We start from the raw sequence: 17727 nt of genomic DNA on the forward strand, positions 1-17727 counted from the left end.
CTAAAGGTATTGAGTTTGACACCACTGATTTAGACCCACTAAATATATAGATAATGTTATGGTAAGCATCAGAAAAACACATAAGCATTGCTAGGTTTATTACTAAGTGATGAAAAGGATACACTCAATACTGTAGTCCACAACACATGTAGCTATGCTTTCTTTATTTGAGTCCCCCGTCTGAGGAGTCCGTTTTCTCATCACTTCAGGATGCCTGAGTCCTCCGTTTTCTCTCAATCTTAGAGTGCACCCGAGACTTCGTTATTCCTTAGTAATGACACAGAATTTGAAATTGCAACTGCGGTTGCAATTGTTGAGGCAACTTAGATATGTCTGTTTACAGCAAATGTGTTATTGTCAATTTGTAGGTGAAAGATTTTATCCTCAATTGATGTAGCTGAAGCAAATGGGTAAAAACACCTGGAGGCAACTGCGTGATAACGAAATTCCCGGCTTGAAAAATGCGCTATAACAGCAGGTGTGCAGATTTTGATGGAGGTGTGATAACGAAAATTGCGATAACTAAGTGCGCTATAACCAAGGGATGACTGTACTGTAGTGAATGGTTCCTTTTGTTGCCTGAGAGTGATGTTTTCAAGGAGCCTTGGGTGTGTCGTGCTTACGTGTGGCTCTTGTGTTGATGTTTGTGTGCTGGGTGAAAATCATGTTTAGGTCTAATGTGATACCCAAGATAAAAGTTTGGACAAAGAGATGAAAGATTAGAAGTTTTGTTCTTTCTGTAGTTCCTTCCTATCATGCTTAAGGATTTAAAGAGATCTGATTGCTACGACAGTTACCACCTAAGGCTGATGGCTGGGGTTTTCAGTCACACTAGCATATGGTTCAGTTACAGACCATTATATCATTCCTCAACCCTTAGTTTCAGTCTCCTGGGTAGACAGAGTGGACACCTCCCTAGTCAGTTCTGTATGCGAGTTTTTGTGAGTTTATTATGTGCTCTCTTGTGTTCTGTATAAGGATGAACAGGAACTATGGAGGGGTTTTAATATTCAGCTGATCCTGGCTTAAGTCATTCACGAGAGCAATAAGGTCATTGACCAGATCTCCATTAAGTTGAGCAAACCCCTCCACCTAAAACTTCTCTCAATGTAGGAAAATACTGTGTACTTGCTCCAAGATTTTTTATCTCGAGTAACACACCCTAGAGGGGATAAATTTGAATATATTATGCAGTATTTTATGTTTTGTAATTACTGTACTTTCATTAAGAAGTGACAGTTTTACCTATTTGTGTTGCAATGAGACATTATATGAGTGGATTATTAACTCATATTTGATGTACTGTATGAGAGTCCTGGTGGACGTCCTGAGTGAGATTTACTAGTAATGTTTTTTTCTTGCCATTGATTTTACTTAGATGACAACTAAATATTTTCTATACGAGTCGGTCTCAGAATTTATGGTGTTTGTAATTGTTTGAACTGCTTTGTCTCATGGGCACACTAAAACCAACACATACTGTCATGTCTCTCTCTATTTACCTGGGTATAACAGAGGAATAAATTAATTTTCAATTTAGTTCCAGTCACCAGTGTTAGGTTAATCCTGGCTGGCTGGTGAGTTGCTTGAATCGAGGGCTATCTATAACATCCATTATTTTTAGGTATAAAGTACACATACCCCCAAAAATGTCTATGATTTTGTGTTAGACAATTTGACACAACAGTTGAAAGAATTTAACAACCATATTAAGACAACAGGTGTCGTAGTGTTCATTTTGAAATTCATCAGACCCCTCTGTAAAGATATTTTCTGGATTGTATGTACAGCTGTTAATATCATGAGAGTTCCATTCATCATGCACTGAGGCAAGATCTCGTGTAAAATTATCACACAGTATTGTCTTATTCTTCTTAGTAGTACTGTATTTTTGTTTATTTTCTTCGTTTTTTGTCAGTATAGATTTTAGGCTTATGAAATATACCCTTTCATTGTTAATATACTTTTATTCACTTTATTTATTGGTGAACAGAAGTCTTGAGGGATCATTTGCGCCAACACCAGCCACTTCCCCAGAGCGTCATTCCCCCGCCAAAGATGGAGAAGATGTGATTGATCAGCAGCCCTCAGTGGAGGAAGATGGAATGGTGGAGAAAGTAGAGAAATTGTCAATGTCTGCTGGCCCACAGTCGCCAGGTAGGAATGCCCAAAACAAGCTAATTTGGCACTTTTATCGGTTCATTAGTAACACTTGTATTGCGGTTCAGCTTGCATATATTTCTTTGTTTAAGGAAATGTATTTTGAAGTGGTGTTACATTTCAGTAAACAGAGGTATGTTTGTTTTCCATATCAATTAGACTCTTTTGTGGGTAGTTTTAGTTGCATATTTCTTGATATGATACAGTCCTTGTTTCCAAAATGTGTATAGTTGGAGGTGTTAGGATGAGTTACCATTCCCTAATTTATAGCCAAATCAGTTTGCAAGTTTTTAATCAATTGTTTGAAGCATTTGTATCGAGTCTTGCACATACGAAGGTAAGAATTATACTTATTTCCAGCTGAAATGTATAAAACTGAAACTATATTTTGTCACCTTACATTTAGGGGGTTGATCAGAGGTTCATAGCTAACTCAAGACTTGTTTTTGAAACCTGTGTGTGTAAAGAAGACATTTATAGTGTCTGTGGGACAAAAGATCAGTGTCTTGTCAAACTTGAACCCTTGAACTTTACCATATCTTGCCAACACACTGTCTGTCTTCCTTACATACATACAAGCACAGGTTCCAAGAATATCAATCCAACTTTGTACCTCTGATATAACCTAATAATGAGAGAGGTGACATGAAATAAATAGTTAATGAGGTAATTTATTCATAACTTATTTTGGAGCTGATTACATGTTTTTTTCTCAACTGTATTTCTAGTGCAATGCAACTTTTTATTCTTCTGATTTTTAGTCTTTTTCTACTATGTGTGTGGAAGACTCGGTAACCAAATGCTTGAAATTATACACAAAAACTTTCCAACAATTAACTGAAAAATACTCGATGCCTTTCTTGGCACATTGTATTCGCCGCTATCAAGCCTTTCTTGACGCATTCTTACTCGCTCTCGTGTTTCTCCGCGTCGGTAAATACTTTGTAGAGTCTGGTCTCCTTTATGAGAAATTTATCAATCAGTTCTGTTATGAAACTTGGGCTTCATTAACCGAATCCTCTTAACTAATCTTCCACTGTACCGTCTCTGGTTCTGTGGATTTATTATACGTACTGTGTCTCTACTTTGCATCTTGTACTAAAATAAAATAAATGCTCAATAGCTTTTACATTCATATTTGATAATTATTCTTTATATCATTCCCTTGATATATATATATTTCTTCTATTTAATGCACCTAACCAGGTAGTGAATCAGAATACCGTACAGTGAAACTTTGCTAATTTGTAGTAATGAAGGGGAGGGACTAAGGAATATATATTTTTTAGTTTACCATGAACATGTTCCTGCCAATAAAAATTCAGGTTTATGTTTTAAGTACCCTAATGCAGTGCAAAATGGTCTAGAAATAGTAAACAAACTGGTGTAAAGAATTTAAAGTTTAATATTGTAGCTTTAAAGAGGTCAGGGAAGAGGAATATTGTATTGAGTGTAATAGAAGACAAGCGCAGACTCCCACTATCTCGTTATCTGCTGTCACTTTGCAACATCATCCAGGCACTCAAGAATAACAAGTTTACCCCCTAGTCTTATTTACATGTTTACTGGAGTTACAGGCTATTCCTGCCTTGCTGGACAATGTGGCTAAAGTAATTCTTAGGAAAATAAAAAGATCTCATAAATGTTCATTTGCCATGAGGGTTGACACATGATTGATAGATATTAACATTTCTCTCTAACATTCAGTAAGTATTTTGGTTGTACTGTAGGTTAATATGTTAAAACAATATTGGCATTACCAGAATTGTTCAAATTATCAATAAGCCAAAGTATCAGGTAGTGAGATTCACATAAGCAAAGTTTCTCTGTATCTGTATCTTGTTAGTATAAAAACCTTTATTTTGTTTCCATATGTAGTAGTAGCTGATATTATATGCATGCTCTTGTGTGGAGAATGTAAATGTAATGAAGGTTATATAGATGCATATGATTTGTGTGGTAAAGTGGTAATGGAAATTATTATTTGAATACAGTACAGTATACAATACAGTACCTACTGTATCTTTTTTATTTTATTTATTTTTATTGAGAAAAAGAAATATGGTATGACACAAGAGAAGAGAATTGTAGAGTGTGCCATTCATGTTCAGTTTGAGAAGAAAGATATGGGTGGATGCTTTAGGATTTTGGTCGAGAGAGAAGAGAGTGTGTAAGAAGTATGAGTTACTGGTATGTTATTTAAATGAGGTTGAAGATAGAACAGGTGACTATGTGTATGTCTTGCTTCATTTGTGTGATATATACAGTACTGTACTATAGTGTTTGTAGTTGTCAAGTTTAAGCAGTGATGAGAAGATTTAGAAAGTAATATTGTTATTTATGGATGGTACATTAATTTCAGCAGGAGTTGAGGAAGATAAATAATAAGCGGATTATACAAACATAGAACACACCAGAATAGTAAAAAAATATTCTCAAACAACAGTGAAGGGATTAGGGAAAGTATGTTAGTTAAAACACTGAATATAAATGAGAGGAAAACTAGACTTCACATGGAGGAGGTGCCGACTTATGCCAGGTTGTATCGTAAGGTTTATTATGGAGATTATATACATTGGGGGTGAACACTGTACTGTTTTCCTTTATCGAGGTAAGGTGCTGCTAACATTGGTATTTAATTTTGTAGTTAACCACATATACAGTAGTAATAAAGAAGATATGTTCAGTGCTGACTGTCTTATTGACGTGATTCTGTGGTTTTAAGTAATTAAGACCGTGTGAGAAGGGAAAACAAGATTGTGGAATGTAGTTGGATGGATAGAATATGAACTGGTTGTAATGAGAATGTTGTCAATTTGTTTGGGTTTTAAAAAAGAGTATAGCGTACCTAAATGTAGCTGAGTTACCAGAAAGACTTTTGAAACAGATTTGTTAAAGCTCTATACAGTACAAGTTGGTTAGGTTAGGTTAGGCTGTAAAAATATGAGATATCTCAAGTGGTATAGAATGGTTATTAGTACAGTATGGATGTTGTAATCTTTTCTTATATGCTTATGAAACAAGTGGCGTGTCATATGGGGCCCAGTTCTAACGACCTTAGTCTAATTGAACCTTAGTTCTAATGGCCCCAGTTTTCATAGCCAGACTAGGTTGGGGTCTTGTTAGGACTAGGTCTTGCAACCTGTAAGACATTGGTGTAAGAGTGCAGTAAATTAGTAAAGTATAAAGTTCAGTGAAAACAAAAATATTCATACAGAGAAGTACTAGTGGTTTTGGAACCTTGACTGAGGATGGAAATATTATGGGTGTTATGGAAGGAGTATTATTATCTTAAATGTGATAATTATGATGTTCCTAATATATTGTCCCAGATTCAGATGATGTCAGACATTTTTACAGTTTGATGGATATATTTGTTGTTCTCTTTGTACTGTGTGGATAGTGTACAGTACTCAACTAGCCTGTATCTGCATGGAATTATAATTTTTTTTATGTTTTTCCTCGGTAATTATTAGTACTGTAGTGTGAAAGGTTATTGCTTCTTAAAGTTTAGATTGATTGAAAGTGATATGTAGGAGTTACAGTATTCCTCTTGAATTCTGGAAAAAATAGGTGTTTGCCGACATTGTTGCTGAAATTTGTGAAAAAAAAAATTGGCATTACTAAATCACTTAGGATCAGGATTTGGTGTTGTTCCAATTGTTCTTGTTTTATGTAGTTCTATACAAAGTGATATTGCAGTGTTCTATGTTAGTGTCACTGCAGTCTACATCAGCATGTTGCTCTCTACTTTTTCCTCTTGCTTAATAGATAAAACCTCCACTGCAAGTCATAGAAGTCAAAGCTGCCAGTGTGCTTTATGTCATGATTTTTAAAGAAGACAAATACGTTGTGAACATATTAAATAGTATCATGATGTTACAGTTTTTAGAAGTATTTAAAAATAATTATCTCCTTAGCAGTACTGTACAGTATAGAGAAAGAGATGCCTTTGCCTTCCCTCCTTGAAAACTAGCCTCCAGTGGCCTTGTAGGAAAGCTTAATGAGATAATGGGTGTACCATGTTCATAGCCATGTTGACAAGTACATCATCATAGCACTGTCAGGCTGAGTTATAAAATGCAGTAAGAATTATAGTGAATTCCTAGCTTGTGTGTTCTCGTCACTCTCACGATTGTGTCATGTAAGCACCAAGCTTACTTGCATATGGGAATAACAGTTAACCAGATGGTCTTTTGTAATGAGATTATCTCCATTTTACAAATATTTTGTTGACACTTGCCCAGGTAGGCTGATTATGGTACAATTTCTGGGCTTGCTAATGAGAATGTTTTGTTGCCACAATTAGATTACTGTAGTAAGAAGCTCAACAAACCTTGAACCAATGATGTTGACTCAGGTTTGCTTCCAACACTTCATATGGAATGTCATGCCAGACAACACACTAATAGGTTTAGTGGAATAGCACTCTAGTTGTGAAGTTGGACATTTTTTTTTTTTTTAAATATTAATTTGTATCCAGAAAAAAGTTGAATCGAAGTAGGTAAGAAGTAGCTTACCATGAAGATTTTAGTGTAGCAAAAATGTGAGTATTTAAAAGTGTCATGCAAATCATCTCAGCAAGTAAAGAGAGATGTTTGAAGAGTTTTATATGGTCCACTGTGCATAAGGTGGGAAGTGGCATTGAAGGTAAGATAAACAAATTTTCATAATTAGTATGTAAGAAATATGAAACCTGACATATACATTTTCTAAGCTTTGGCATTTAACTCATCAATTGAACTTACAATGCCATTCCCTCTTGTCCATCTTCACAATCCAGTCAAGTCACCTGAGCTCTGTGGATTGGTCTCACTCTGTAAGTGTACCAGACTTTTGCTGGGATGTGTTCTGATGGGCTTACCACCAAATGCTACATGCTATGTGCTGTCTCCTCTGTGCAATTTATCCATCTTTATCTTGTTATATTTGATGCAGTTCATAAGATTGGAAATTATTTTTATCGTGAGGTTTATACAGTACTGTATACATGAAAAGTTAAGGTCTATTCTGAGATTGTAATTGAAATTGGCTCACATTTAATAAACATTACAAATAAGAAAGTAATTTCCAAGTTTGACACCTCTGCTCATTCATTATAAAAGGAGTTTGGTAATTGCACATACAAGTCATGTATTCTGAAATTTGTAGTTAGTTGATACCCTCACATGTATAAAATTTTTGGATTTTTTTTAACATTCAATGTCAATCCTTTTCCAAAATATGTAGTTACAAATTACAAAGTGTTGTTGACAATCATCTCTTGCACAGATCTGTCTCAGGTAAAGTTTACCTCACTGCCTACACATGGAAGATAATTTTATACAACTCCTTTTATTAATTCTTTGCAGTTTGCACATAATTCCTGCTTAGCTTCCATATTCCCTGTGGGAGGAAGTGTGTGTGTGTGCATGTTGTTAGGATGCCATTAGAGCTTTTAGAAGCACTTCATATACAGGGAGTCAGGAAAATGGTCTCTCCTAAATATACTTTTAAAACTGCAATGCAGATATTGGAGATAATTATTCCTGAAAAAAAAAGTGTCCTGGTTTACTGCTGTGAGTTTCCCTTGTTGTCGTGCAGGTGATAGTATTTATGGCACAGTAATTTACATATAGTGTACTTCCAGATGGGTCCAGGAGAAATTGATTAAACTTTCTGAACTTATCAACCCCATCACCAGTGAAGATTGAGGCTAACTTGTACACTCGTTTAAGTTTGTAGATAACAGTTAACATCCCATATTGAAATGGCCATTTATATTCAGTGATCTGTTTTGTTTTGTTGGTTTATGAGGATGATGGAGTCACTGGAGGTATGAGGATGATGGAGTCACTAGAGGTCTACAGTTTTATCCTATGAATGTTATGACTCTTCCCTAGTACAGTACAGTAAATAAAACTTTAAAATGTCCGATATCAGGCTCTCGGCGCATTTCATTCCTAGAGCAACCATTTAGCACTTTACCCTCCTTTAAAGGGATAGGCATGAGCTTACTCTTATGATGGCTTAACTTGCATACAACATTCATAAACATCATGATCTCTTTGCATCCTTCTAGGTTGTGCTTTTACTATGTCTTATAACTTATTTAAAACTTTATCCTAAAATTATTCCTGTGTACCTTACCCTCATACACTGTTACACTTATTCTTTCATGATCCACCTCCTTCACCTGTCCTAATTTTCATGTGCTTCACCTGTCCTCATCATTGGATAATCCAAAATATTTTTAATCTGGCACATCTGTGTTACATTACCGTACTGAATTTTTTATTTCCTCAGTAATTTACATCTGGTATTGAAGAAATCCTCTTTACTTCCTGTACTTTGTTATCTTTCACCTCACAGCACACAATAGGACCTTTTGCTAACACTCCTCAAGGAGATCGTGTCATATTGGCTGACTTGAATTTTTTATATTATTCCTCCCATCAGCTTTGGCAAGTTGCCAGTTCTTAAAAACTTTCTCTATGTCAGCATCCATTCCTTTCTATTACTGGATGTATTACCCAAGCATTGGAATTCTTTGTCTGTCTCTAATATACATATCCAAATTTAAACTATATTTTACAATGCAATTTCTCATGATCATTTTGATGATTTATATTTATATATTTTTTTTTACATTTTACACATCAGAACTTTATATACTACATATATTGTTTTATAGATACTGTACTAACAGTGGATGGTGTTGCTGATGTGTTGTAGTCAAGTACAGTAGTAGTGTTGATGCTTCTCCATGCTTCAGGAATGATTGTTTGATTGACATGCAGTACAATACAGGCTGCCTGTGTGGGATGTTTTTAGAACATTTATGTGGCTGGTTGTAAAGATAAGATTTATAGTGTGTCTCTGGGTACGTAGATTCATATTCAAGTTTAGATTCAGATGTTCAAGATTGAATATCATTAATTGTAAGGCCCAGAGACATAGCTTACTGTAATAAACATCTTTATACACAGACGCATGTGTTCCCAAAATAATATTTTTCAAGTTTGAAGCCTTGATATGACTTTACTTATTCATGCTTTATATAGGGGAATGACTGGTCTATCTTTATATACAAAGTTTTTATGATGACTGAGAAATTTTGGGATGGAAATGGATTGCCTTACAGCTTGTGTTATAAAAAGACAGTGGCTTTTATTACTGTCTCATTTCTTAGTTAACTTTGGTACTTTGGGTGTGTCCTGAAGAAAGGCTCTGTGCCTGTGTAATTATATCTCCATCTGTTCAATAATGACTTTAGTTGATGTTATAATGAGTGGGTTATTGACTTTACATTATAATTTGTCTCCGTTTGGGACATGATCGTCTTTTGAACAGCTTAACACTGTGACCTTTAGTAATAAGTGGTGTCAGTAGTTACTGAGCCTGTTTGTGATGCTTGTATATCCCTTGCATCTTAAAACTGGATATGAGATGTATACAGTATGTTGAAGCAGCTCGACCCACAACTGAGAGCACACATCATTATCAGAGGTCACAGTTTTAAGCAGTTCAAATCACATCCACACAACTAGGTGAAGCTAGATTTCTTTCCCCTCAAAATTCACTGTAGATGTAGGGAATAGCTTACCTAAGTTGGGTCTTGGGTCTCTACAGGTAATCATTTTAAACTTCAAAAAAGACTAGACAAGCAGTCGGTAGATTAAGTACTCTATTGTATTGTATAGTCAAGCCCACCTGTTATAGCAATGACTACTGTAATGTCATAGAATCAGTGATGTTAATAGTCATCACTTGCATTAAATAGTCACAGGAACTGTATTTAAATCTGTGTTTTCTGTTTATGCCTCAAAACTGCTTACATAAAGAACACCACTAGTTATTTGTCACTCATTTTGTCTAGTTTCTTAAGTAGATTTCACAATATATTTAGCATCATTAAGCACCAAATGATATTGTTATTAAGATATAAGTGTGATATGAATGTGCACACATATATAAACCTGTATATATATTACATAGAATACTTGAGCATAAGATACCATAACCCTGCTTTCAATCTCTTCTGTTTCTATGTGTACTTTTTCCTCTGTGTTTTCTTTGTTTCTATTTTATTTTCTTGTACTTCCTCCTTCATCCCAGTGCTCTTAACTCACACAACCTCTGAAGTTAGCAAATTTCCCAATTACAATACAGTACATCACATTTTCTTTTGTTCTATTCGTTTTTCTTCATTTTAGTGTTGTTCTACCAATGAAAATATGAAAGATTATTAGTTCTGCTACGGAATCATTGGAAAATTTGTCGGATTTTTTTGGTTAATTTACACAAAGTTAAATCTGTTTCATATTAAATTATTTTTTGTGTTTGAATCAATTTCATTTCCCATACTGTGTTATGGAAGAGGAATAACAGACCAGAACACATTTTTAATGGCAGTTAGAAAGAGAACAAATTATATTGAATGGAGGGGAAATATGTTGCTGTAGATTCTGGTTACTGTAACAGAAGGAGAGTTCTTGAAAGAGTGGAAAAGAAAATTGTATAATGTAGTGCAGTAAGAAAGGTCTTTGTTTTTATTTTCTTGCTTCCCAACTTTATTATAATTTTTTAGAATATTATACTGAAATATAAATTAATAGAGAATGTCATTTTGAAGTTTAATCCAACAATTGCAATTTTGATTGTGCCGTACTCGTCTTTTTCATCTAAAAATACCAAGTTAAATTTAGGTCACCAGATTATATTTCAGTCTTTTAGTGAATATTTTATAGTAGTATATTTGTTTTAGTGATAGATTTTATAGATATTCTAATTGGATGGAAAATATTAGTGACATATGTATTTATAGTATACAGGACAATTATTTTTATTTGGTTTTAATGTATTCTTGAGGAACCAGCACACTGATTCCCACACTTGCAGCCCGACTAACCGTAATGAATCTCCCTCTAAACACATGTCTGAATCCTAAGCTGAAGATAGATTTTGTGTTTTTTAAGACACTGTATGTCACCTCCCCCCTCGATAAAAGTTAAGCAGGATTTGTTCTTGACACTGCAAAGATTTATTTATGTAATTTTTTTTATTTATATTTTTTTAACATTCCTAATGATGAAGGGGGTGCATTCTGCTTCTTTACCATTTATATGTGTATACAGTATTAAAAGAAAAAAGTGCTTTATCCAATTGCCTAAAAGAACATTTTTATTATTGTCTAATGTATATTTCATTGGTAACAGGCAAGACGAGCCAGTGGCGTGATAGTGTGTCTCGCCCATCAACATCGTTGGCAGAGCGAATGTCAGCGCCCTCAGGCTCCACCATGACCGGTGTCCTACATGAAAATGAATCTGTTCATGGACACTTGAAATTCCATCACCATGCCTTATGGTAATAAAGCAGAAAGTGAGTGCTTCTTGTCTTTACCACCAAGCAAGAGAGCCTTTATTGCTGCCAGGTTATTGACTTGTCACTTGGGTTGAAGAGGTCCCAGGTGGCTGACAGTTGACACATCAGCATTCCCTGATACCTGTAAACACTGCAGCTCATCTTTATGTGGTGGCTACAACTTGCATTCCTGCCTAATTTTTATGTGCACACTATGGTACTATAGTTATTTAATAGGTCAGGTGTTATTTTTACTTTAGGTCAAGGATTGTATGATTTTACATTTTATTTACCATTCATAACTCACTGGATAAATTTATACAGGGCAAAAGTTAAAGCTATATGTTGTAAATTTAACATGATATTTTTATTGTGGTGTTACTGGTACTATGTAAAAGTTGAGGTGGAATGTGCTCAAGGTTGTGATTTCAGTCTGTGGGTTTGATATCCAGTAAGTGAAAAGTTTAATTTTATTAGGAAATATATATACTGTATAACACTGAACAGAGAAATCTGGATTAAATTCTCTGACAACTACTATCTATTGTACGCTTTTATCTAGTGGGATATTTGTCACTGGAGGACCTTGACGTATTTAGCATCCCGAGTTAGAGTGCTGCCAAGCAAACTGTTACGCTCTAATTACTTGGGTGTGGAATAAGTTTTTAATAGACTGATAGATGAAGAGATAGACATAAAGTGGAGGATTAGCTAAGCTTTTAAGCTTAAAAATACTATATTAAATGCAAAACGTCAGGATATTCCCAGTATTATGATAGCAGAGTGCGATTCATATCAAACGTCAGCTTTACTCATTGCATTATTACCCATCATTTCATTGTATGCATTTTGGGGAACTAAAATACCTGTACTTAGTCTTATCTGATAATCTCGTTAGAACTTTTAATGACTCAAGGATGTCTGCCAAAGAAACTACTGCTTTATGGGGTTAGTTATGTCATGTAACAAGTACTGTGCCTGATCACCTTGGTTTATAACATTTATTAGAGATCTGATACCATTGTTAACGTGGTATATACAGTACAGTATTTAGCATTGGAAGGGCTTATAGCAATTATTAATAGGGTACTGTACCATTATTGTGTGGTAGGTGGGTGGTATAAAGTGATACAGTATAAGGATATATTGTAGATGTAATTCAGTGTTTTGTGAGGCTTGGTGCACCCGTTCCATCTCCTGTTGTTGGGGTTGGAGTAAGGTTGATAGGTGGTTAGATATATGGGTGGTATATTTAGTACAGTACTCAAGTACCATCATCGGCTGGAGATGCCCTCATTGTCCAACTTGACTGCCATGTTCACAAACCTGTTGACTGCACTGTGTATACAGTACACTAAGCACTATTCTGGAGCAAAATCTGTTATGTACTGCACTTGCTGAAAATATTCCCATTATTCTAGAAGCTTAAAATGGGAAAACATGTTTCATCTGCATTGTGTTGCTATTTAGAATATTTAGAACAACTGAACTTAATTTGATATATGGTAGTAGGTAATTACTGAACACTGAAATGACTTGCCTTAAATTTGCACTTTTTTTACAATTAAGTAGCATGATGTAGTCCTTTGTCTGTAAGGATATGTAAACTTCCAGTTTCTGCCTTATTATGACAATATTATTATTAAATCAGTACAGGATATTCATGATTGAAATGAATGGTACGCAGCTATTTTATTTTTATATTTTTTAAGGGTACGATATGTAAAACCTGATAACAACCATTAGGCTTCTCAGAAGATTGATTTTATTTTGGTAGAAGATCATGAACAAAGTTTTTGCAGAACAGGAAGGCCTTCTCATTTATTCATAAGCTAGGGATACTCATGCTTTGTTTGAACTGATTGTTTACAAGTTGAAGTGGCATTATGTTGTGCACATTCCTTTATTAGTTTTTATGTTAAACCTTTTTGACGAACTTTTTATATGTTTCTTCGTGTCAGTGTAAAAATGAGTTAATGGCAGGTTCACCTGAAAATAAGTAGTTATGTGTTTATCTTTTTTGATGTGACAACAATGTACAAATTGGTTTAGGAAGAAGAGGTGAACCTAAGGTGGCATAAATATTTTTCAATATTCATTTTAGTATTAATTTCAGTTACATGGCCCTCAAATTTTGGCCCTCAAATTTTCACACTAATGGATTTGTTTCGTTTTGTTTGATAGATTCTACTTGCTTCCTTTTGGTGTAAGTGTAGATAAAGATATGTTTAACAAGAATTATTTATTGTTGATTTAAAATGGAGAAAATATTAATAACAATATAGAGAAGGCTTTTGGCACTAATAAAGGAACCCATAGGTAAGGTAAATGATACATCTTCCAACTTGGTATGTTAGGATATCATGTCCAGTTTCATGCTGGTTAAAATGTTGTGTATAATAGGTGTACAGTACTGTGAAAAACACCTGTATTTACAGTTGTAAGGATTAGTGCTAGATTCAGCAACCAATTTTTTGTTATGAAGGATATCTGAGTACATTACATTTAAGTTATTATTTTATGACTGATGCTGGGAAATTATCAGCACATTATCCATTACACGGTATGTAGTTATAGCTTATTTCAATAGAGTAATGTGTTGGTTTGGGGGTATAACAAATTTTTCAACTTCCCCCTGGAGAGGATACAGGCCGCCTCCACACATTCTCTCGGGAACATGATGACAACTCACGTCTCGTTGTCCTCCACTAGTGACCGTTATTTTAAGTTAAATTTTTTCTTGCAGTTAAGTTTTTTGAAGTGAGGTATTTTCTGTATAATGTATGGTCTTATTTTGTTCCATAATTCATCTTTTTTAAAGGCTCTTTTGCTGTTAATTTTCTTTTTTGTTTTAAATTATAGAGTCCCTCTGGGAAAATGGTACTGTATTGTATAAAGGCATATGGTCAATATGCTTGTTTCTAAACTATGCAGTCCAATACTTACTTTTCTTAATACTTTTATTTTACATGTTTTAAAGTACAGTACATAGTTGAGGAACTTGTGAAAAGTATTGATGCAAATAAACAGAAATTTATTGACAATGTAAGACTTACCTGACAAAATTTTGGTATGAAAAAGCTTTGAAGTAAAACTTATTGCTTCCAGAGATATAGATCCAGATGGTCTCTCTGTCAGCATTCCAGGGATGAACACATTGCAATTTACAAATCTTAACACATCTTGTTTGGGATGTAAGAAGAATGATAGACAACTGCAAACTAAAGAATTTTTGTAGGATATGACAAGCTGTATGGTACTTGAATTAATAATGCAAGTGTCGGTTAAAAATTGTCAGGTATTGTAAGTCTTAACATTGAAAAATAGACATTTTTCCCAATTTTATTAGTGAATATTGCAAAGGGCTTTACACATATTTCCATATATACTGTATATATGTACTATTTATTTTGTTTCTTTGAACTAATTTATTAAAAATGTGAAGTAGTTTACTTTGTGTTGTCTGTGTGTGCAGCAGTGTTTCATGTGAGTCATCAGTGATGGGCACAATTTTGATGCACAAAATTATTTCTGTATAGTACTGTGTATCTACAAACGTTTTTCTTTCTTATTAAGAGATCCAGAAAAATAATTTTATATGAATGACAGAGATTTTGTTGTTTCTAGATATTTCTTTAAAAAATATTTATCCACCAAAAATGATAAAAATTTAAGATTTGCCTTTGTGTCATATATACTGTTTATATATATATATATATATATATATATATATATATATATATATATATATATATATATATATATATATATATATATATATATTGTTTGAATCAATGTAGTACAGTATTTATAAAGTGATGTGTTTATACAAACAGGCATTTATTGTATTTGGTGCTTATACATGAACACATCATTACAAAGGAAGTGCATCTTGCTTTTTGTGAAACCAAAATTAATACAGATGTGATATAGTTTAAAATTCTAGTGTCAGACAGATACTTTCCATACATTTTGATACATATATGATAATTTTAATGCATATATTCAACTGCCTGTGCAAGGTTGCTGCACTTTTGTATACTGTAATAACTACTATCCAACAGTCCTTCTGTAAGCCAGAAGTCTATTAAGTGGAATAAACAAACATAAGGAAGTGGAAGAGCCATGGTTAATATTAGTATTCCTGTTTTTAGGATAACTCTTATGAATAGCTGCATGAATCTTCACATGAGAGTTCTGTCTTAACATTGTGGAAATAGATAAGAATTATGTGTACAGTACAGTATATTCAACACATATATGAACACTGCTTACAGTGGAAAGATAAAAATATGAAATTAATTCTCAGACTGGCACACCTGCATGATGTATATCCTTAAAACATGAATACAGTATAAAGGTTAATTAGAGCTCCACCTGATTTAGTTTGTTTATTCTGTTTAGTTGGTTTTCAGATCTTGGGGACCCCTGTCCAGGGTGTGAAGGGATAGTTAGAGTATTGCTGTCATGCACTGTACTTTCTCATCTTTAAGACTAAACTTACTGTATAACTTACCATTTAAAGTACTGCAAAATTTACCTATTCGATGTAAGAATATTCCAGAATATCATTCCCTTATGTAATATTGAAGAATTTAAACCTGTTGTCTGATTTTTGCTACAGTATATGTTTTGTTTATGTATTTTGTACAACTGACTGCTTCAACTCAGTCTAGAATAATTTTTAATGTATGTCCAGTCAAACAACTGCAGCTTCATAGTTAAGTACTGTAATGAAAATCCAAGTTGATGTTTTGGATTATATGTGACATTGCTGTTGTGGCTTTTGTCATTGATTATAGTTTTATTATTGTAAATGATGCAGAGATCTAGAAATTGTTTTATTTTATATATTGTATTATTATATGATCTGTTTCATTTGTTCTTTTAACAGAAGCTTTAACTTTAAAATACTCTGTAACTGTTACCATTGCCAAGTAATAAAAATTAACGTTCAACCAAGTGACCTTTACTTTGTTTAACACAAGAATGAAAGTACCTGTACAGTACTACAGAATGATATGTTATTGGAAATAAAAATTTAAGTGGATTAGCATTAGGAAGGCAATCCAGCCATAAAACTGCTTCAACATGCCTTTTGGCAGACTAGTCAACCAGAGTTGTGCCTGTCCCCTTGTCTTTGCTGCACTTTCTGGGCTGATGCCCTGGGTTTACAGTGGTGAGCATGAAAAGTAGCCATAAAACAATGATGATGCACAGTATTAGCCATACCAATGGTGCAACCTAGTTCTTGTTGCTGGGTTCTTGTATTGTACCTGGGCTCACATACTCATAGGTTGATATGTTAAAGTTTCCTAATACAGTAAGAACATAATGGAGGAAACTGCAGTGGGCCTATTGGCCCATACTGGGCAGTCCTATTTACACCCAACCTCTATAAACGGTGACATGAAAATGCATCTACCTGGCTCACTTAGGCCTTAAGTTAAGAATATTGTGGAAATGGATTCAAAATTGCATTGAAACTACTGCAACAAAGTGCAGTCTTATGTACTAAGGTACATTGGAATATAAAATTTAATACAAACCTCTGGGAACCTGTACCCTGATAATGGGTTACTGAACTTTTATCTTAATTGTGAGTGGCAGGTGCTTGGTGATAGGGAGTTGAGCCTGAAGGTGACCCTGGGCCCCAGCCCCCACACGTGCTCCCAGTAACAGGCTGATCAGGGGTGAAGAGGATAAAGTAAAGTAAAGTTGGGTGGTTGGCCCCATCTCTGTCATACACTGTTGGTAAGTACTGGGTGTGCACTGGCTCCAGAATGTATCTGAACCTTTGTAAGTGTTGGTCAAGTCTGATCTGTCACAACACTGACAGGTTATTCCAAGAGTTCACAACTCCTACTGCAAAAAAGTTTGCCCTTGCAATTTTTTCTGAACTTATGGCTTCTTTAATGTGAGGCTGTGACCTCACATTGGGCTGGCATCTGCTAATTCCAGGTATCAACACTAGACTTAGCAATGTCCCCTTATGTGGTTTTAACTTCTATTAAATCACCCCTTACCTGTCTATAGTATAAGCTAGACAACTGCAGGCATTATAAATGTTTCTGGGTACCTGAGGTGCCAGAGTGCAGCCATCAAGTTTGGTGTCCCTTCTTTGGTCATTTTTAATGAACTGATAGCTTCTGTCATATCTCGGGGACCTGATGGGGTGACAGACACCCGTACCCTACAGTGATTTCGATAAAAGCTTTGCTG

At 34.5% G+C, this 17727-nt stretch overlaps 1 protein-coding gene across 3 annotated transcripts in view; it reads left to right on the forward strand.

Moving 5' to 3' along the window:
- The window catches only part of LOC121861834 (alpha-tubulin N-acetyltransferase-like), a 33047-nt gene extending 16576 nt beyond the window's left edge, over positions 1 to 16471 (forward strand). For 2 of the 3 annotated variants that reach the window (XM_042359735.1, XM_042359746.1), the window contains exons 8-10: positions 1994 to 2157; positions 6944 to 6979; positions 11358 to 16471. In XM_042359735.1, coding sequence (XP_042215669.1) covers positions 1994 to 2157; positions 6944 to 6979; positions 11358 to 11512 — 355 coding nt within the window. In that variant the 3' untranslated portion in view covers positions 11513 to 16471. The remainder of the gene's footprint in view (positions 1 to 1993; positions 2158 to 6943; positions 6980 to 11357) is intronic. The other variant, XM_042359740.1, reaches the window with a different exon arrangement.
- The last annotated feature ends 1256 nt before the right edge of the window (positions 16472 to 17727 follow it).

This window comes from Homarus americanus, unplaced genomic scaffold (assembly GCF_018991925.1).
Source record: "Homarus americanus isolate GMGI-L3 unplaced genomic scaffold, GMGI_Hamer_2.0 scaffold40248, whole genome shotgun sequence".
Lineage (NCBI taxonomy): Eukaryota > Metazoa > Arthropoda > Malacostraca > Decapoda > Nephropidae > Homarus > Homarus americanus.